The 21,790-nt window shown below is 37.5% G+C and overlaps 1 protein-coding gene across 3 annotated transcripts in view; it reads left to right on the top strand.

The window, feature by feature from the left end:
- The window catches only part of LOC127648960 (adhesion G protein-coupled receptor L2-like), a 135,743-nt gene that overhangs the window by 6,737 nt on the left and 107,216 nt on the right, over positions 1 to 21,790 (top strand). For all 3 annotated transcript variants that reach the window (XM_052133821.1, XM_052133823.1, XM_052133822.1), the window contains exon 2: positions 14,121 to 14,316. In XM_052133821.1, the coding sequence (XP_051989781.1) occupies positions 14,241 to 14,316 (76 nt within the window). In that variant the 5' untranslated portion in view covers positions 14,121 to 14,240. The remainder of the gene's footprint in view (positions 1 to 14,120; positions 14,317 to 21,790) is intronic.

Raw genomic sequence — 21,790 nt, 5'->3', positions numbered from 1 at the left:
AGAAAAAAACTCCTCTTGTCTTGGTTATTAGTCATTTCAGTGCTTTGTATTTCATGGAGACAGTGGCAGAGTAGAGCTCTGCCCAGCAGGCCAGATTTCTTCAGAGTTTAACAGCTGAAAGATGAAATGATGCAACCATAAACTCTTCCATGGTCAGCAGTGGTAAAAGAGCCACTTGGAGACAAGTGGCAACTTCAATCACAGTGGAATGGTTCGACAAGCGTCACTCTCCATTTCTCTAAAGAAGACAAAAACAATAAAACGAAAGAGATGAATCTAGAGAAATGATTCCCTCCTGTAGAAGGATAACGGCACTTATGGTGTGTGTTTGTATGTGACAGAAATGGTGGACGGAAATCGTCCATCAGAACATTTGTTGATTTTTTTGAAAGAAGCGCTGCTTGGAAAACTCAAGTTACGGCGGTGCGTAGATAGGTTTTTTCTTTATGGGTGAAATCATGCTGGTTGTGTAACTTACATTTTCAAAGATGGCCTGTAGAATTAAAGTATTGGGTAAATGATCTTTACTGGTTTCATCTGATTGTGCAAAAATGTCGCCACAGTCTTGTACTGTTCATGAGATCAGGCTGCAAAGTTTGTTAATGCTTTTTTAAACCCACCTTTGTTCTCCTGTGTAATCTTGGAATTCGAAGTGTTGCACAAGGACATTGTGTGTTTGTGGTTGTGGATGTTAAGACCTGTATTGCTCACCCACCATCTGACAGCTGTGTTTGTAAACAGGGGGCACATTTGGCGATTAGTCCTCCCTACGGCTTTTAAGAGGAGAAAAACGGCCTTTTAAGCACACCCTGTTGGAGCTGCCAGGTTTGAATGATGGATAGTTGCGATACCTTTTTGCTTGTGTATTAAGTGCTTTGTGTTGGAGCTGCACACCCAGTTGGAGCTGTGAATTGGAGGTTGATGAATGGTTAAAGGTCTTGTAGCTCCATCTATCAGGGGATTAGCATTGACCTGTGAGACGTCTCCACCGGCCCTTGGGCTCACGCACCACAACAAATGGCTACATTAGCATAGATAGAGACCACAGGCCCCTCTGAGCCCAGAGCATTAATATATTTTCATCCCTCTGTGGGAATTTTTAATTTATTTTATTATTTTTCAGCCGAGGGGATGGGTGCACAGATATTGGCAGGGAACGTTCGCCCTCTATTGTGTGTGTGTCGGTTAATGCAGTACTAGAGTCAGTTGTCAGTGCTGATTATGCCACGTTGTCTTTAAGTGGAAGGTGGCATGTGTGGAATCAGGTTATTGCGCAGGCATTATTTTTATGCTGATGTCCTGAAGTGCCGAACGGTTATGAATCATCTTCTGATTCTAATGGCATTCAAGAGGACCTCAATGAACCCATTGGACAATCATTAGAGATCTAAATTCTAGAGAACAATGGCGTTCATGTCACGAAACCTGCCAAGAACATGTCTTGGTGATATTTCATCCCCAAATCAAAAGAAAGATATATGACTCTATATTTTGCATTAAAGAGCAATGGCCAATTTTAGGATCAGTAAGGGTTTTTTATGCATTGTGATATTTTAATTTAAGATAAGCACATTTTCATACCAAGTTCTCATAACCATAGTGCGAAAAAATAGTGTTCAGGAAAACTGTTTGAAAACAATTATAATTTTTGCAATTTATTTTGGTGACGCCAGTTGTTCAAATATTATGAACAAAGTGAACCAAAAGAGCTAAACATCAACCACACACTTCCACAACGCACTACGAATGACGCAATAGAGTTGGTCTCCCTACAATTTCAGAGATAGATTGTTTCTATAATAATAATCAGCAATAAATTTAAATCAAAAAGTTAGTTTTTTTTCTGTTGTTTTTATTTTGATTAACTCATTCGTAATTCTTTATGGGATAGTAGTGCATTCCCTCAGGAGCGACGTTAAATACGCATCCTTGTTTTTATTTTTATCTGAATTTCAAATACTTTTTTGATTCAAATCATAGTTTGTAATGTTGTGATTCACGTCAGAGCTGGTTGATTTGGTTCATGGCATAGAACTCTTTAATGAAGGATTTTTTGAAATACATATGGGAAAATATCTGTTTGTTCGATCAATGGAAGGTGCGTCACCCACATTAGCATTGGAAAGTCTGATTCATTTAAGCAAACCGGTTTGTTCTGATTGTTCATGACATTAAATATTGTTGTGACAAGGCAGTATTTTACTTTTATTTTTGTAGTAAATTGCTTTTAATCACAGGGTTTCACTATGAGGTTATATAGATTGCGTCTGATGCGTAAATGTTTAACATTCCAACATTATTAACAATATTGTTAATAGCATCACTAACTATTATTAACATGAATTATTCCAATTTTGATAACAACAATGCTCCCATCTCACAGTTTTACTTCTAAACAAAGTCCTTACTGTTGGGTGATCTACCAAAGCTTTGCGAATCAGTTCAAGTAATTTTAAAAGGATCTGTTCAAAACAACTATTAATTTGCAAATCAGACATTACTGATGCTAAAGACACCCACATGAGCACCACTGCTAGGCAACGTCTTTGACTTTTATAAAAAAAATTATATTCTGCAAGAACGTGTTTGTTTTTCAAACATAAAAAAAAGGGGAAAAGATGTGAAAAAGAAAATGTGCCTGGTAATCACTTTGTTTAGAATGAACTTGGCTATGTTTTGTGTTTTCATCATGCCCTTGCTTTCAATGAAATATTTACTTGCGGTAAAGGGTTTATTATTTGCAACTCATGCTTTTTTGATGTCCTACATTTTAGGTGGAAATCAAAGGTGCCCTCTCTTTCTTATAATTCATAAATAGAATAGTAGATGGTATAGGAGCCCACAGTGCTGCGGCGTATAGTGTGAGTGAAATAAGAGCATCTTATTCACTCCCTCCCTCTTGATTGGCACTGATTTGTTCCATTTTAAACAGGCTTGTGAAGAGGGAGGCATGACCATTTCACTATACACGCGTTGCTAAAGAGAGTTTGTGTTGATCGCTCAGGTGAGAGGTAGTGTGATTGCTGATTGCTCAGGGTTTTAATTATGGAAATCATGAGCTCCTAAAAGCACTCAAGGCATTACGTTATTTTTGTGCTAATGGTGAAAGTCATAAAAATGGTAAATTAAATTTTATATCGTGCTACACTTCTACACAATTACTTAAAATATTCTCTGATCACTAATGGTGGTAAACGTCATGGTTACTGTTGTAACCTCCGTTCCCCGAGGGAAGGAACGAGACGTTGCCTCGAATGAAGGTACACAAGGGGTCTTCCTGGGACGCCAAACGTACCTCTGAACCTGAGAAAAGGCCAATGTCAAGTTGGCAGACAGAATTTGCATGCCCTGGACATACGGGTATAAAGGGAAGTGGGGCAGCGAGTGCCAGTCAGGATTTTGCAATGAGGAGCCGAAAATAAGGTACGGCCGTTTACAGTGGTAGATCTAGTGCTGTGGCAGGAGGGGCACAACGTCTCGTTCCTTCCCTTGGAGAACGGAGGTTACAACAGTAACCATGACGTTCCCCTTCTGTCACTCACTCAACGTTGTGTCGAATGAAGTGACACAATGGGTCCTATATAAAAATGCCACGTACTGCCCGTGTTACGTGAACTGTCGAGACAGGTGCAAGAAGGCTACTGCATGCTAGAGGCACCTGTGTCAGCTGCACGTAGCCCTCCCCAACGCCCCAAAGAGATGTCACGTACAGATCTTAGGTTCCCCGCACCCCTGAGGGGTACACCCCCCGGCGAGGTGCTCGACGCTGTGGCTAAGAGCTGGGCCCAGGTTGAGGAGGAGCTGCCTGTTGATTGGTTGGAAAGGGACGCCCTTCGTTTTATTTGCAGATGTTCCACAGTTGCTGCTGTGTTTGTATTCCTAATTTTCATAACTTGCCGTGTCATTGCGCTGCAATTGTGGGGTTGCCGTTTTATGTTATACTCCAGGATTCCCCCAGTGCATTTGAGCGCATACTCGCATGTGCACTCTTAAAAAAAAAACATAAGAAAGGCGCTTATACATTTACATGGATGTTTCAGAACACCACTTTTCGCAAAAATCCTGGAATTAACAGTTTTCTTAAGTACATGTAAATGGGGTCATTGTCTTTGCTTTTTGTTAGTGTCATTACGTTTCATTCATTAGATTAGGCTAACACACATTTATGCTTTTTTACACCATTTTACCGCACTTCCAACACTAATTGAAGCATCTTGCAGCCAGGGTTTTTTCTGTTGTTCACATCAGTATGGTACATTTTCCAGAAAATATAGCCTTAGTCTTTTGTTAACTGCTGTGATGTCGAGTACCTTATGATTGCACCTGTTATCTTTCTTAAGAGTTGTCAAGATTCCACTAAATCAATATGTTTATTCCAATTAACCAAGTTTTACCATGAGAATGCTTCAAACATCTCTCAGGCATGTTTTTTTATTTTTTATTGTTGTTCTCAATATGGTACATTATCTTGAAAATGTAGTCTTTCTTTAACAGCAGAGATGTCGCACAAATATCGTCACCTTGCATTGCTCCTTGAAAAGCTCTTGCATTGGCACATTCAGGTGGTGGTGATACAGGCAGGCTCTTGGGTTAATTTCATTCTGTTGCTCCGAGTCTTGAGTTCAAAGAACTGAACTAAGACATTTTAATTACTTTAGAATTGAATTGAATTGATCTTGGCCATGTAGAGTTTCCTTACTTCAGCTAGTAGGGAGTTCTCAGGCTTTAACCAATCATGAGTTTTGTGTGCAAGAAATAATTTACTAAATATACTTTAATGGTGTCATGTATTGCATTTTTTTATTTTGTAATGTTCACTTAGGTCCCCTTTTATGTTAGTAAGATTTTTTCATCATAAATAGTCATAATTTAGAATTAATTGTCCATTTTCTGTCCTGTTTTTGATTAAAAGGCGTAATTTTCGGGTTTTGTCCCCTTTAAGACTTCAATGTAAATGCCCACAGCTTAATTTTTTTTTATATGTAGCCATAAAGGAGCAATATGTAATATATTTACTGTACTAAAGCATAAAATTATCATAATATGTTATCAGAGATTTAGGAAACATACTAAGTTGAAATACTGGCTTCTCCGAAAACAATGCCACAGCCAGTATATTCTACTTTGAAATGTTCGTTCGGGTCGGAATTTCTGTTTGTGTTTTGGCCTGTGTGATCCCACCCACTGCCCATTTCCCAATAGGATTTCGACACCCTGGGTTGCCAGATTTGAAACAAATTAGCAGGCAAACAAAGCATGCTGCAGCCATGAAAGCCAGCAAAGAACTGGATCTGAGATAACAGAATCCACCCGACCTAAAAAGCCTCGGCATCCGTTTAAAGAGGCGTAGTAAAATGCGGATACATTTTGGAGATGTGTTTGGAAGATGGAGGCAGCTTAAAGGCCAGAGAGACTTAAAAACGATGCTGTGTCCTCAACCTGGCAACCCACATGAGCATCAAATCTGGGGAGGAGGGGATGAGGGAGACAACTCTCTCCAATATTTTTAATTTGGACGCAATGCCCATTATAAACGCATGATGTCAATGTTACATATTGGTCTTTTAAGCAGTATTGTTTTTGTTTAAATGTGGTAAATAATAAATGGTAAGGATTAAATATATTTTTTATTTCTTTAAATTTTTCAGAATTGTTGGGGAACCGGCACTGATAAGTGAAATCAAAATAGACCAATCCCATTATTTACAAAATTTTCAGGGCATGCACAATAAGTGGAGGCAGAAAGCCGGCAAACTGTTGTGTTAGATTTGACAGATTAGATGATTAAATGAAAGTATGACACAAAACCATCATAAATACACACATATTCTTAGCTATACAATTATTAGAATGATATCAGTTAATAACATACCTGTAATAATGTCTGATGTTTGCTGAAGAGGTGAAATGACCTCCTCTGTCCACTCAGCTTTGTAGATGGCTATTAGAACCCTCAAAATAATTTTTCAACAACGGAATCCAATAAATGTTTACCATTTGTGCGCTGTCTCTGCCACCACTTTCATGTGTGATGTAAACGGTGACGTTGCCAAAGGATTGGTCTGTTGGAACAAGAATCATTACATTGCCATCCCTAATCCTGAACTTGAGCTATGTCCTCATTTCTTGAGGGTCTAAAATGTGCAATGATGTTCTTTTCTTGTGCTGTCACAGGCCCTGTGAAAAATTGAAACGGGTTGTTAGATAATGCTTCCAATGACGTTAAATTATTGAATGGTTTGTTGTTGAGTGGGACAGCACAAGCTTTTAACTGACTGCGTCGCCTCGTCTCGAATACAGTAACTAAGGGACGCTATGCAAACACAAGAAGGAATTATGTTCTGGGGAAAAGAGGAGAAGAAAATGTTGAGGAAGATTGGGGCAGAAAGTGAAATGAAAAAGTGTCTCGCCAGCAAGCGGCCGCTCTGAAGATTAACGTGACTGGTTATGGGGAAAAAAAATGGAGAATTTAGTGGCAGTTCTTATAGAGGTTTCTTACCGGTTTAATCTATTCATATTGTATGTATTTTGTAAAGCTAAAAAGGCCTGTCCTCTTTTTTCCCTCTTTTATCATTTCATCTTAAAATAAATGTTCTTTCTGTTTGAATTCTGTTCGATACATATGAAGCAAATGCAGCTGAATTGTTTGACATTTATGAACAGCATTGAAAACATTGAAAACAATGAATTGCAGTATATATCTATATATATAATCATGGTAGACACAAGTAATTTGTTTTATTTTAGTTGTGAAGCTTGACTGTATTTTGTTCATTTTGTGTTTGTGTGGAAAAATTATATTCCACATTACTCTCTATGGGCACACACATTATGTACATCCTCCTACTCTTCATTTTTGCACTAAAAAGCATCCTGTCTTTGTTGGGAAGTGTGTGTGTGAGAGAGAGCAAGAGAGAGAGAGAGACTCTAACTCTAAAATGGCCCATATCCATTTTTATTACAACCAGAATCGCATTGAACATTACATTGTAATTACAACTTCTGAACTCATAGGAACTTCCCAGGAGGACTGACTGCATTAGTCATATTGAATGCATTATATGTAGGTTACTATTTCTGGTTATTTAAACTATTTTCCATGATCTCCTTAAACGTTTTTGGGATAATGTACTGGCTATCCCAAAATAATGTAGATGGCTTTCTTTTTGGATCCCAATTCCATGCCAAGTGCTCAGGTGTAACTATGAATGGCACCATCTTATTGTGTGAAGAAAACATAGTGAAGATGGTAGTTTGGGCCTGTGGGGTGTTTAACTGTTGATCTGTGGGTATTCTCCATTCAGTCACCACATGACTGATAGGACATATTACGGCCTATTGTGCTTGTGGTAAATGTGTGGTTGTCAAGCCAACTACATTTTTCTTGTATATAGTGAATTTTGAGGGAACAACTGAAGTATGTAGAGGAACAGGTAGCTGCGGGCGCTGTACAGTTCAATCCAGGATAATAAAAAAACAGCAGCTGAAGACAAAAATCTTTATTCTCTTAATAAAAGCAAAGGATTTAGGGCTATGACACTAAAGTGAAATGCATTATTACATATAAACATCTTTAATGGTTAAGGAATTATTATAAATTAATCGATTCAGGTTCTGTTTCTGGTTCCTCAATAATTCTCTTAAAAAAGTTTATTTGCAAGAAATAATGAAACAGTGAATTGTTGATTCAAATGCACAGCTAATAGAAAATAATATTTACTAATCATGATGACCATGACTCTGATTGTTATATAGCATATTTATTGCAGGTTTCCATTCACAGATTTTCTGAGCCATAAATGGAATTGAACATCACAAATCATTCATCTTCACCATTTTTATATACAAAACCAATTCTGAATGAGACCAGTTCTGGATCCCCAACCTTAATCGTGGTTAATGAATGTGACGTTTCCATTTTGGAATACTCCGAGTTTAACTCTTAGATTATTGAATGTAATACATAACACGCCATATCATGACTCTGCTAACCCGAACAAATTGCTCAGGAAATGCTGGAGATTTTAACATCCCTTCATTTGTCATCTTAGTCTTTGGGGAACCCAATGTTAATCGCTAACAATGAAATGGAGAACAGAATGAAAATAAAGTACATGGCTTAGCTAGTGCACAAATTGGCTCCAAGTGAGTCTTCCTGCCATTTAATCAGTCTGTGCAGAGAGAGCGCTGACACAAAATTTTCCATGCAGGAAAATCTGAAGTTAGATCATTGGTTTCCTGATTGATGCTTGAGCTTTGAGACCACCCCAGTGCCAAAGTGCCTGCACCTTTATGTGCATTTCAAAAACCTTTCAGCAGCTTTGCCTGGTGTTGACACCCCCACCTGACATGGGCATCCAATGCCTGTCTCCCTTGCACCATGGCTTGTGACAATTTTCTGCAACATCGCCAGAGCCGAGAAAATTACATTAAATCCTTAAGGGGAGACCCAGCCTGCCGTAGTCTTGTCAAGGATTGTCATGACAAAGTGCAATGCCTTCGAGAGGTCCACTGAGGGTGTTGAGAGTATCCAAGGAGATCTCCTTTATGACTGTTCTACACTTCTCTATGCTCGTTTGTCTGCTAGATAATTACCCCTGCTTTTAGCAGAAAGCATGTCCTGTTTTTTATGCTAATGCAGAATACCTGGATCCTCTAAATTGTAATTGAGACTTACATTTTGAATATCTACGTCGTCTTGAATGTAAATCTCTCATATCTTGTGATTTTGTGACTTTAGTTCTGCAGATTTTATAAACTATGTTTAATAGTGTAAGTGGCCTCCAAAATGCAAAAAAAGCAACTCCATGACTTAATTTAAAATTTAATTTGGATGCAGATTTACATTTAATTTCATCGAACTCACATGCTATGCATGTATGTATGCACTCTTTAGTTTCTTCCATCTTGGCATTGACAATTGAAAATTAGCATTTCAGATAATATGAAATACCTAGATCCTCTGTGTTGTCCTTTTGAGGATATGTTTCCTCTCAAAAGAAAATTTCAATCTTGATCTTGTGGCAGTTTGATTAGTTTTGCAGATTTTACAATCCACATTTGATAGGGTAACCGGTCTCCAATTTTGTCTCCATGTCTTCATTAAGCAGTGTTTGTGCTTACTCTTGAATACACCTTTACATTTCATTTGTGCCAGCCTCATTTGCTCTGCATGTTTATATTAATTCTTTATTTTCTCCTGTCTTGGTTTTGACAATTGAAAAAATAATGTTCCGTCTAATATGAAATACCTGGAGCCTCTGTGTTGTAATTGAGATTTGCATTTTGAGTGTCTACATGGTCTCGTGTGTAAAGTTATCACATTGATCTTGTGGCAGTTGCATTCGTTTTGCAGATTTTACAAACCTCGTTTAATTGAGTAAGCGGTCTTCAAAATTGAAAAAACAAAATATTTAAATGGAATGCGTCCAATCAAATGTAAATCTATCATATTGATCTTGTGGCAGTTGGACTTGTTTGCAGATTTTATAATCCATGTTTGATACTGTTGGTCTCAAAAATGCAAATAAACAAAAAAATATATAATAATGCAGCTCCACGTCTTCATTAAGTTATGTTTGGGCTTTCACTTGGATGTAGCTTTGTTTAATTTGTGCCCACCTCACTTGTTATGCATGTAGGTATGCATGTATGTATTCTTTATGTTCTCCCATCTTGGCCCTGACAATTGAAAATAAATTAACATTCCTGTTTCTTTATGTTGTTGTAAACCCTGAGAGGTCAAGCAACACTCACTAGCTGTCAATCTTCCTGTGACCAGCCCGGCCTTTTCTTTTCTCTTCCATTCTTTTCTTTCCCATTCATTCAAATCCTCCTTGTCTTAGAAACCAGGACTCCGTCTTGACTATTTTTTAGCTAGTCGCCTCCCCAGCCTAAGAGAGGAAGCTGGGAGCACTGTGATGAATCTCACATTCACAAACAGACCCATTTTTAATGTTAAGGCTTCCTGGCTGCTGCTTTTTCCCAGCCATTCATTTTAATTATAATTTATTTGCCCTCTTTCCACACCGATAACATGGGAAATTTGCAGTGTGCTTTCAATTTTACCCTTTACTATAATGATGACATCTGTCATCTTGTCTAGATGACTAAAAGAGATTTGTAGTGAGATATAAAGGTCATTATTTCTCTTATCATGACATACAATGAGAAAAATGTGGAAAATAAATGTCTCCTATTTATGACTGATCATATTTAACCCTAATTCAACCTCCCAGAATTACCCTAGATTCCTAGAAATATTGCATTGTCACAGTTTGCAGAGTTTATAGATATTTGGAATTGTTTATTTTTCGATCGTTTCGGCAAGTTTTTGTCCCCTGGGTATCATCACTAATTAAACAGTTGATATTGCTGGTTTGTCACATTTTTTTTTTTTTTGCAAGTTTGTTATTTCATGCATGGGAAATTGACTCCCTCATTCCTGATCTCTCCCTGATCTTCGTAAAAATGACGCATCAGTCAGGAATGGCATAAAGCTCTCTAATGCTAATCGCTAAATCCTTTTATTTTTACTCAGAACAAATCCAGTCCAAAATCTGCCAAACAAAGGGGTGTTTAGGGGGATGATAATGGTCGTCTCCTGCGATTTAAGCCTCCAGACATAAAGCGAGCATGTTCCTCAGCAGGGTGAGGGTTTGAACACTCTTAATGAAGAGAAATAAACCATGTCGGGCAGACGGTGCAGACCCTCGCACTCCTTGAGACCCCCACCTCCTCCCCCTCCACTCCTCCTCGCCTCCCGTCTGCCTGGATCAATGTCTCGGCAATCTCAGCAGGGTGCAGGATTTTCCAGCAGGGTATGTCCGTGATCGCTGATTTACTGAAGTACAGCCCAACGCCATCCTCAGCTGCACTCAAGTCAGCCTGCTTGGGGATTGGCATGGCTGCATGCTCTTAATGCAGGATATTTGGAGTCCTGATCCAGTAATGTAGTGCACTAAGTGAATTTCCTACCGGAATGTGCAGTCAGTGATAAGGCTGATTAATTTTATATGATCAAGCTTTTATTAGTCTAATTAAGAGTATTAGCGAGAGACGAAAACAGATTCAGCCCATTGGGGCCATGAAAGTTAGCAGTATTGTTATTTGGTGTTAAACACACTCCTACTGATTACTTAATGCTAAATGTGCTTAGACGATAGTAGGAGAGTTTGATTTCATAGACGTCATCCAACAACAATGCTTCCGCCGGCCAATTTTGACATTGGGCATGCTCTTATTTATCTTCATTCTAAGCCAATGTCTGATTTTAAATGCTTTGATTAGCCTAAGTTTTTGTAATAGTTGATTGCAAGAGCTGTAAATGATTCAGCCCTCTGGGTGCATGATTGTTAGCCACATTGTTATTAGAGGTTAAAGTTGTTCATGCTAATTATTTAAATATAAAAGTGCTTAGACAAGAGTTTGAGTGTTTGATTTCATAGATGTCCTTAAAGCAACATTGCTTCTGCCTGCTAATTTTGACATTGCACAACAGTCTCATTCTTTGTTCTCTGCCAATTTCTGGTTTTCATTGCATCTGAAAGGGAAAAAAAAAAAACATTTCCTGCAACGGGATTTGTAATGAAACTTAATTAAATTCTGACTGCTGTATGCAGCGTTTTGTTCAAACTTTTTCATCTTCTCTTTTCATCGGCGTCAGTGGAGCTCTGAGAACGGCGTAATGTTCATATTTAGGTTCATTATAAAATAATCACGGCGCTCTATGATGAGGGACCGTGCAGAGGCTTTGGTGAAGCACACTTCAAAGTGTGAAATTCTGCAGGCAATGTGGATGATTCAAAACCACATACTACCTGCACTATACACACTGAGCCAATGCATTGTGAGAGAAGATGAAAGTATTATTTAGTTTGTGGGTGGATGTTTGTGTGTATGTGCACGTGTGTGTCAGTGGGTATGAATTTGTGGGCAAAGCGAGTTTGACATGTCATCTGTCTTCGGCATTTGACATTGCTCTATAATGAGCTCTGGTTCCCCAGGGTCTCGAATAGTAACCTTTCCAATGCAGACAAAGCATTTTGAATGTGTTCGTCCCACCCCCACAAGAAAACAAAAGCAAACACATACAATGAGAGGTGTTTTTAATAGTTTACCACCTGAAGTAATTATTATCTACCTCTGGGTTGGTCGAGGTGATGCAGTCAATGATAAGAAATGAGGGAAGTGCCTGTAATCTTTGTAAACACAGTGAAATTACAAGCGCAAGTCTAGGCATGTGAATGCCACTCTGAGGTCCAAAGATAGATTTGTGACTTCCTTTGAAATCCATCGTATCCTGAGAACAGACATAGTTAATGCGGCATATTAAGATATCGAAATTGAGCTTTCGCTAAATTTTTCTCCTTTGACTGCAAAGGTTTAACAAGACTCAACCCCAAAAGACTTTTAGAAGCTCTAAATTATACAGTACAGTTTAAAACAATGTTTTACAGGCTTTTTTTATTTGGACCACTGAAGTCTACAATTACCCATTTCTTTGATTGTGAGTGCACTCATAAACCTGCCATTAACTTGAGTCAAGCTTTGTGAATTTTACTTTTTTAAAACTTTTAAGTATTTGGCAATGTTTGTGTTATGGACATGAATGATATGATGACATGAGGTGTGCTATTACTTTTCTAAGTGATTGGACTAATGAGTTTCACCTGCCTGAAAATAAAAAAAAATGCACAAAATCCCATAGAATTGCATTGGAAGAGGGTCCCGGGCCATTTCTAGAGACTAAAATATAACAGAGACTTAGAGGTGGGCTCATGGTCAAGAGAGTATCATTTGAAAGATGAAAATGCGCAACCATGCACGACACAAAATGGCAGGCGGAAAAACAAAGTGTTCCTTATGCAGCTTCAATGCAACCTCCCAAAACACTCAGCCATTATAGTCAGTATAGCAATGCCATGGTAACCACCCAGAACTCTCTATAAACAACTTAGCAACACCCTAGCAACCATCAAGAACACCCAAAGTATAGGTCTCTGCGGAACAATATTGGGTGTTTCCAAATCTGTGAGTGTTTTCCAGGATGGCCATTGGCCATTTCTCAAATTCTCTCATGAAAGTAGGGAATCTAAATGTAGTAGGGAAATACTATAAAGCAGTTGAAAAACACTCATCCTGCTTTGAAAACGCCCATTTTTGTTCTGCGGATACACAAGTCAAGGCAACTACATAGCAACATGCCAACAACCACTCTGAAAATGTTAGCAACCTCCCAGAGCACCCTACCAATTGGTGTGAGTTTTGTACTACAGACACCACTCACATTTTCTTCTTCTACTTAAAAAAATAAAAATAATCTAGATTGTAATTAAAATTGATTTATACTCGCCTACATTTTCTCGCTCCCAAATGGGAGTTCTGAAACAGGTTTTGATTGTAATTTATTTGAGACGGTTGCTTATATCTCTGCTGTATTTGAATCAAACAAAGATACTTATCTGATATTCTGTTTCTTTCTGGTTTGCTTTTGTTGTATTGAAGCCGAGGTATGTCTCATTCTATGAAATACTCAAGATTCATATCTGATCCCAGCATCAGTTCTGCTGTTTGAAAGGAAATCGTGGCTGAACAGTCATGACATAGAGTGAAGCATGCTCCAAGTTTAAACATGCGCATGTGAGGAATTTAGTGAAAATTTTTTTGAGATGTAGCTGTGCAATTTCAAACAGCCATTCTAGAAACTGGTGCCTTTTCCATTTTGAAAAGGTTGCTATGCAAATTATGTTAGGCTTTAAACATCCTACTATACAAGGAAGTACTATAACGAGCTTATAACGGGGTGGATGATTGTACCCAACTTGTAAACCAAAATGTCTGCTGGTCTCCTTGTTATCAAGGTTATGGCCACCTCTCATTAGCATTCAAGAGTCAACAATATAGCTTCTCTAGAAATAGAAAAAATACAATAAAAAATATAAAACATGAATTAAACATTTAGGGATTGGGAAAAATTTCGTTTTTCTAATTAATTGCAATCTTCATTTAAACGATACTCAATCCCAAGATCGATCAGAGTCAAATCAAATCAGTTAATCTTTATCGATAACCTTATTCTTATTCAAATTGCTAATAAAATGTCTTTCATTTATTTTCAGATGGAAGATGATTGGTGAATCTCGGAGAACAACAGATCGCTGACATCAACGTGGTCTGCATACTGTTTTTCATTTACAATCTTAACTATTGTTCACCATCTAGAGACTTCAATACCCAAAATGGCTGCTTCATTGTGGAAATGTGCCCTCCTGAATAGACTTTTGCTAACTGTGATATGTGTACAATGTTCACAAGGTAAGACCATCTCTTGTGTGTAATGCTTTTAATGTGGTTCTAAACTATAGACTGCTGTAATTATACAGTGACGTCCCTGAAATATTGCGTCATAACTGAATTCAGTGAACGTGGAACACTTTCCTCACACGTTGGCGTTATGTTTGTAGTTTGCAAATTTAATTAGTTCTACTTTGATTCCGTGTTATTTCGCAATCGCATACTTCTACTGCTGGCGAGAGCAGAGAGATCTCGTTCAGAATGAGGAATCTGATGTTAGCCAGCTGAAGTGTATGAAACACAGGCGCCATAATTATCCATGCACCTGAGAACAGCATGCGCATGATTTGGCTTGCCGCCAAAATGACGATGGCAAAATTAAATCAGTATTTTTTCAAAAATATTCTTCTTTTTTTTCCTTTGTTAATTATTTCAGTGAGTATTTGGTTTTGATTAGCTTATCGAATCATAATTAGACGTGTAGTCTCGGAATGGCTCTTCCGCACCCAAAACTTCTGATCTTGGCACATTTGCATAATCACAATCAATATTTCTTGCTTTTCCGCAGTTTTCGGAACAAAGTTGATTTAATTACAAACATGAGTGCCAAACATTAATTATACAAAAGCAGCCAATCACATTTTAAGTAGGACTATGTAATTGTTATGTTTCTCTTTTTTGGTTTCTTTTATTGTACAATTTATGAGCTAAAAGTTTCATACTGCTAGAACATTGTTGAAAATTTTAGTTTTTTGGTACGCGGCACTTTCCGTTCTGGGTTAACGGCAAACAAATCAGTGTTTTTTTTTTTTTTTACCCCTCTTCTTGACACTGCCTTTAGCATTTAGAAATTCAAGGTTTTTGTTTTTTCTTGATGTGTAGGATCTTAGCTCAATGAATGATCATTCAACAATCAATCAATAGAAGAATGTGTGTGTGGGTTTCTCTGAAAATATCTCATCCATCCACAAGTCATTGAACATTACCCAGAACCATCGTAGAGCTAAAAATAAGAGCTCCTCATAAAAGGGTCTTCTAACTAATTGTTCTTCTTGTGTGTTTGATGATCAACTTTGTGATCAAGAACACAAGAAAACTAAATGAAAACTTTGTGATCAAGAACACACATTTAAAACTAAATGAAATTCCAGAGTTTTCTGTTTTTCGTCTTAATGTTTTTTTGCTTTTTGAGAAATATTAACATTCAATAAAAAAGCCTATTTGTGACTTGAGTCATTAGATGACTTGTTTACAGCTCTTTGGTGAAATATAGATTAATTAGTTTCTTAATATTTTCAGTTAGTAATTTATTCATCAGTTATGTTATGTTACATTAAGTTTCACCAATTTTTGAAGGTTAAGGTTAGGTTAAGTTAGTAAAGTTTTAAGTTACATTACCTTACATTAAACTTGTCTTTAAATACACAGTAAGATCCAAAAGTCAGATCACTTTTAGATTTTTTTACAATGTAAAACAAAAAATTAACATGTTCATGTATCCTACAAAAATGTAATAAGTATTAAATCAAATGTGAGCACATTCATTACATAGACCATGTTCCAGAACTTCTTAAAAGGTCAGATTTCCTTGCTTCCTTTGAAGCATGATCACGTGCCATTACAGACTTTTGGACCACACTGTATATAAACTGTATGTAAGTCCTTCACTGTTTATTGATATGGAAAATATGTTGCCTTTTTGGTTTTAACTCCTTTGATTTATTTAGTCATATTGTAGATGACTTTTTCTGCATCATTTGATGTTTCAAATATGAAAAAAATACAAATAATAATATTCAGGCTACATCCACGTTAATTTTGATAATGGCGTTTTTGTTTTGGAAATGCTCTCCATCCACGTTTTCAAGCATTTTCCAAAAGTTGCTCATCCAAACTAAAACGTTTAAATACTTTAATTATTGCGCATGCGGAAAATCGCCGTTCCATGTACGAATGTGTCTGAAACGTAATTGTCCTTGTTTTCCATTGCCGGACAGCAATTCCGAGTAAACTTCCCATCGCCTTTGAAAGAAATGCAATGGGAAGGGTGTAAAAAGTAACGTTTATCTTTAACGATGCTATCGAAGTGAATATCAGGCATAATAACTTCAACATGGGCCGCCATCTTGATAGTTTTGGGTTGAATGGATCACGCGACTGAGTCACATGGCAACAAATACGCCATAGTTTTCGAATAACTCCGTTTCCCCCGTTCACCCTACAACGCGAAGACGGCATTTTCAGTATCCACTTGAGGGAGCGTGTTTGAATATCTGTTTTCGTTGTCAAAAATGCCGTCTCGGTGTGAACGGAAAGCCAAAACAACGAGAAACTGATGTGTTTTCAAATGAAAACACATTAGTGTGGACGTGGCCTCAGTTCTGTATTTGTATGTATGGTTGGAAGAACAGCCATTGCAAGTTACAATGAAACCGTATAAAGCAGCCCCATTAGACTGCAGGATGTGTGAACACCTGTCGAGCAAAGTAATGGATGTAATTATGATGTTCCAAGTGTGCTGTATGGAGAAAGTGTAAGTGTGTTTTCATGTACACGTGAACATATGCGTTTAATAGCAATAGTTGAGTGAAGCAGCTGCTTAGTGTAAATTGAGAGAAGTCAAACATACAGAATGAACAATCTGTCATCACAGTGGAGATGAAGATCATTGTTTGCTGAATATTTGGCTTGAGGACAGAAGGCTTGAAGCCTCTAATGCATTGAGCCATGAGTATGAGCTGTTTAAAGAGAGTGTTAATGGAAATGTGCAAATCATAATAATAAAAGATCTCAGATTTCAGTTTAAACATGCGCCTGTAATAAAAAGGAATTTCCAAAGGCATTATTATTATTTATGATTATTATTATTTTAAATAACACACAATTTGAATATGTGTATATATTCAGACACTGGCTATCTTATTGAAGATTTGGATTTGTTGGAGCTTATAAAAATAATTGAGCTGTGGTGCTCATGTAGCAACACTGGGTTTTAGTCCGGCTCGCAACATCACTTGATCCCACTCCCATGCTCTCTACCCATTATTTCCATGTTAGAGTATTATAAAGTCCAGTAGAATATCAATAAATACCCCAGCCAGCTAGTGCATTTGAGCCCATTTGACAAACTCTCTGTCAAAACCCAAGAGAGTATACTAGGAAAAAAACTGTGTAAACTGGTGTATTTCCCAATAGAATGATATTTGATAATCTCATAGTCCGATTCTCACAGATTGAGAGGGATTTGTCTAGCACTGATCGCTGTGCCATATACGTCCACCCCGTCAAACACGTTCATGCTCGGTTTGTCTTTGTTTTATTTTAGCTTTTGGTAGTTCTTTGAATCATAGGGGTATGTGACATGGCTATCATGAATTATCGCTGCATTGCCATGGGAGAAGCGTGCACAATGGATGCACCAGTTTGCCAACATCAAGCGCACGAAAGATATGATTTATCCATCATACACACTGTTCTGCCTCAATGCCAATCATCCATGAAACAAGAAAAGCCTTATCTCCCGCTACGTCCAATGGGCCAGGAGGAATGTGTCTCAGAATAACACGTCTTTGCTTTTACAATCTGTGCTTCATTGTATCACAATAAACTCATATTGATGCCCCAGGAATGTCTTGTTTTTGAGGGGTCTCTTTAGCAAGGACCCCCCGCTCACCTCAATATCTGCAAACTTCTTGCTTCTCTTGGCAAACAGAGACGATTTTTTTCCCCTCCCAGATGAGTTCAGAGTAGGTCATGTATTTTTGTATAAAGACTTTGCTAAAACCATCTCAATGATCAGATAACACAATCTATTTTGTGGTTTTTTGTTTGTTTGTAGATATTTTTCATAACTTTAGACATTGGCAGGGTTTGGATCTGACTGGAATATTCTTTGCTCAATTTAAATGTAAAATCTCACTTACAACCCATTTACCCATAATATTCAATGAGAAACATTCTTTATTGCATCCATTAGGAATGGATTGATATCATTTTTACACATAAATATCTTGAAAATGATTTGAAAAGTACCAAAAATAAGTTTTAAAGGAATATATATATACAAGTTAAGCTCAATCGACAGCATTTGTTGCATCGTCCCTCCTTTTCTTAAAAAAAAAGCAAAAATCAAAGTTACCATGATGCACTTACAATGGCACCGAATGGGTAAAATTGTTGGCGGTTTTAAAGGCAGAAATGTGAAGCAGAGTGCTATATGGCCAGCTACATCATGGTCGACGCTCAGCTGGAGGGCCGAAGAAGCGCTATAAGGACCAAATGAAGAGTGGAAGATCAGACCCGAGGACCTAGTGTATGTTGCTGCTGATCGTAACATCTGGTGACGGCTTTGTAGGGATGGGGCACATATGCTGGAGATGGAGAGGACAACCAAAAGACAACAGGAGAGAGCCAGGAGACACACAGTAATGGCTGCCATCAATACCACCACTACTACAACATATATATGCACCACCTGTAATAGAGCTTGTGGGTCCAGGATAGGACCTAAAACGAGTAGACGTCATCGTCGGATTTCGATGGACAACCGATGAATCCAGAGTTTTGACAAACATGCCGCAAACTTCCTGCAAATTTCCTACTCATTACATATGCACATGCAACTGAGCATATGTAATTTATGCAGAACCAGTGAATTTACCAGAACCTGCAGCAAACCATTAGCGAAAATGAAGAGTTTGCCGCAAAGCTCATTTGGATGTGAAAATAAACGTCTCATTTTTGTGAGGGGAGGCTTTATTGCATTATGTCGTCATAGCAATGAAGCTGTAAAATTGGATATAACTTTATACAGAAAAGGTTAATAAGTGATTTGATCACACTAAAATCATGTTTACATTGTATACTTAAAGGGATAGTTCACCCAAAAATGAAAATTCTCTTCTCATTTACTCACCCTCATGTCATCCCAGATGTGTATGACTTTATTCTACAGAACACAAATGAAGATTTTTAGAAGAATATTTCAGCTCTGTAGGTGTATACAATGCAAGTGAATAGTAACCATAATTTTGAAGCTCCAAATGGACATAAAAGCAGCATAAAAAGAATCCATGAGACTCCAGTGTTTAAATCCATGTCTTCTGAAGCGACATAATAGGTGTGGTTGAGAAACGGATCAATATTTAAGTCCTTTTTAACTATAAATCTCCACTTTCACTTTCTTCTTTTGTTTTTGGTGATTCACATTCCATATGCATATCACTACCTACTGGGCTAAATATTGTTCATATTGCTTCTGAAGATATAGAATAAACCACTGGAGTTGTGTCGATTACTTTTATGCTGTCTTTGTGCTTTTTGGAGCTTCAAAATGTTGGTCACCATTCACTTGCATTGTATGAACCTACAGAGCTGGGTTGATTGGAGATGAGAGCATTTTTTGGTGAACTATCCCTTTAAGGTTTACGGATTGGCCCCATTCACCTCCATTGTAAGTGCCTCGCTGCAACCCAGATTAAAAATTTATAGGGAGGAGAAAATAAAAGTACAAATATGTTATTTTTGGTAATCGAAAAGGCACAAATGCTGTTAATTAAGCTTAACTTGTATTGAACCCGGAATATTCCTTTAATGAGACCTTCATATAGTAAAAAGAAAAAAGTTGAAATCTGTTCATTTGAGTAAAAATCAACCCCTAGGACATGACAATGCCAGACGGTGAAGAAACACTTAAGTGCACCACAGCAGTGCCCACCAGTCTCTTTATTATTTTACCAAGAAATGCAATTGCAATAATAGTGTCGTTTAATAAGACACATATTGACAGTTCCAATTTATAATTTAAAACAGCCCAAAGAATATGAACCAGTGATGATGCAATGCCGTGTAAACAGCTTTAAAGTGTAAGCTGAAAACATTGTGGTGGGAAGACGAATTTGGTTTGAAAGGAAGCAAGATACCTTTTCTGCTTTTCCATTTTGGTCTCAAGATACAGAAATGCACTAGGTTGTAGGTTTTAAGAGACTGCCGCTGTCCGCTTCACTCCCTGTCTGAGTTCCACTTTATTGTCCACTTACATCTGATTGTAAAACGTCGCCATTTTTTTATGTAGAGATGATGAACAGGCGCTGCTTCTAATGGGGTGGGAGCCATCGCTCTTGACATTTAGATTTTTAGCGACTAAGATGGCCTTATGTCAACATTCCTGACAGCAATACAGTGCTCACAATTGCTTTTCCCCTCTGGTGTATAAGCCACACATTCTACGACTACCTCCTTCAGGTTATCCAGTCAATTTGGTTTCTGGCCGAGGAGATTACGTTCTGTGTGATGCTTCTCGCTGGTGTACGTCTGTAGATAAAGTGCAGAAAGGGAGCTTGGTATGAAAGAATGCTCTTTTTCCCTAATGTAAGCTCTCCGAGGTGCCTCGCATTCCACGGTCAACTTACTTAATAGCTGTTGTGAATAAGCGTTATGTATAATCTCTCAAATACATTTTTTAAGATTAAGTTTAGCTGTCAGGGCCGCCTTTTGACAATAGAAGGTAACGATCGGCTTTTAAACCACAACGCAAGGCTGTCTTGACACGAAGAGAGAATCATGATTGGAAAACATCTGCTTTTATTTGATTCACTCAATAAATGCCACTCTTACTAGCATTTGTTTAGGGAAGTTCTCGGAATAGTGGAATTATTGGCTGTTGTATTGTTAAAATGATAAGTGCAGTGTCTGAGTAGTAAAGGCAGAGATTCTGTTATTTTATGAAAATTGACTTTTTTATCACCTTTTTCTGTGAACTTTTGAAATGTTTTGTAGCTATACATTATACTAACTTTATACAGCTATAATGTACTATACTGACAAAAGTTTTGACACTCTGTATTATCACTATTTTCCACATTTTAGAGTAACCTTAAAATAATCAAAACTGCAAAATAACAATAATTGAAGAACAGGAATAATGTACTGAGCAGAATAACGTTAAATTAAAATGATCTTATATATTAGCTTCTTCAAAGTAACCACTCTGCACATTCCTTCATCCATTACCATAAACTGAATTGTTTATTATTCATTATCATTTATGGATGTGCTAGAGTAGAAATAAAGCTTGGTCATATTTTTGGTGTCCCAGGAACATAATTCGGGTCTGAGAGGTTAAATAAATAAAAAAGAAAAGGAAATATATATATATATATATCAGGGCTGTCGATTTAACAAAATTTGACAAAAAATAACACGTTAAAAAATGTATGCAATTAATCGCACCATAATAAGGAAGAGTCCTGAGAAATGCAAGCTTGTAGTACCACCTGTTTACTCCAGAGGGCAGAAAGTGAAATTTCAGCTGTATGAGCAACACACAGTTTATACAGTGAAGAAAACACTTCAGTAGGCAGAACAACACAAACATGCGTTACTTTCTTGCGTTCAAAACACTTGATGGAGCGTTTAAAGATGCGTTTAAAGATTGAGTATTAAACTATATTTAACTTGAAACAGTGAACTAAACATTTTATGTTTAGACGCGACA

Source organism: Xyrauchen texanus, chromosome 9 (assembly GCF_025860055.1).
Source record: "Xyrauchen texanus isolate HMW12.3.18 chromosome 9, RBS_HiC_50CHRs, whole genome shotgun sequence".
NCBI lineage: Eukaryota > Metazoa > Chordata > Actinopteri > Cypriniformes > Catostomidae > Xyrauchen > Xyrauchen texanus.
Note: the sequence above shows the minus strand (reverse complement) of the source record. Positions and strands in the feature narration are given on the sequence as shown.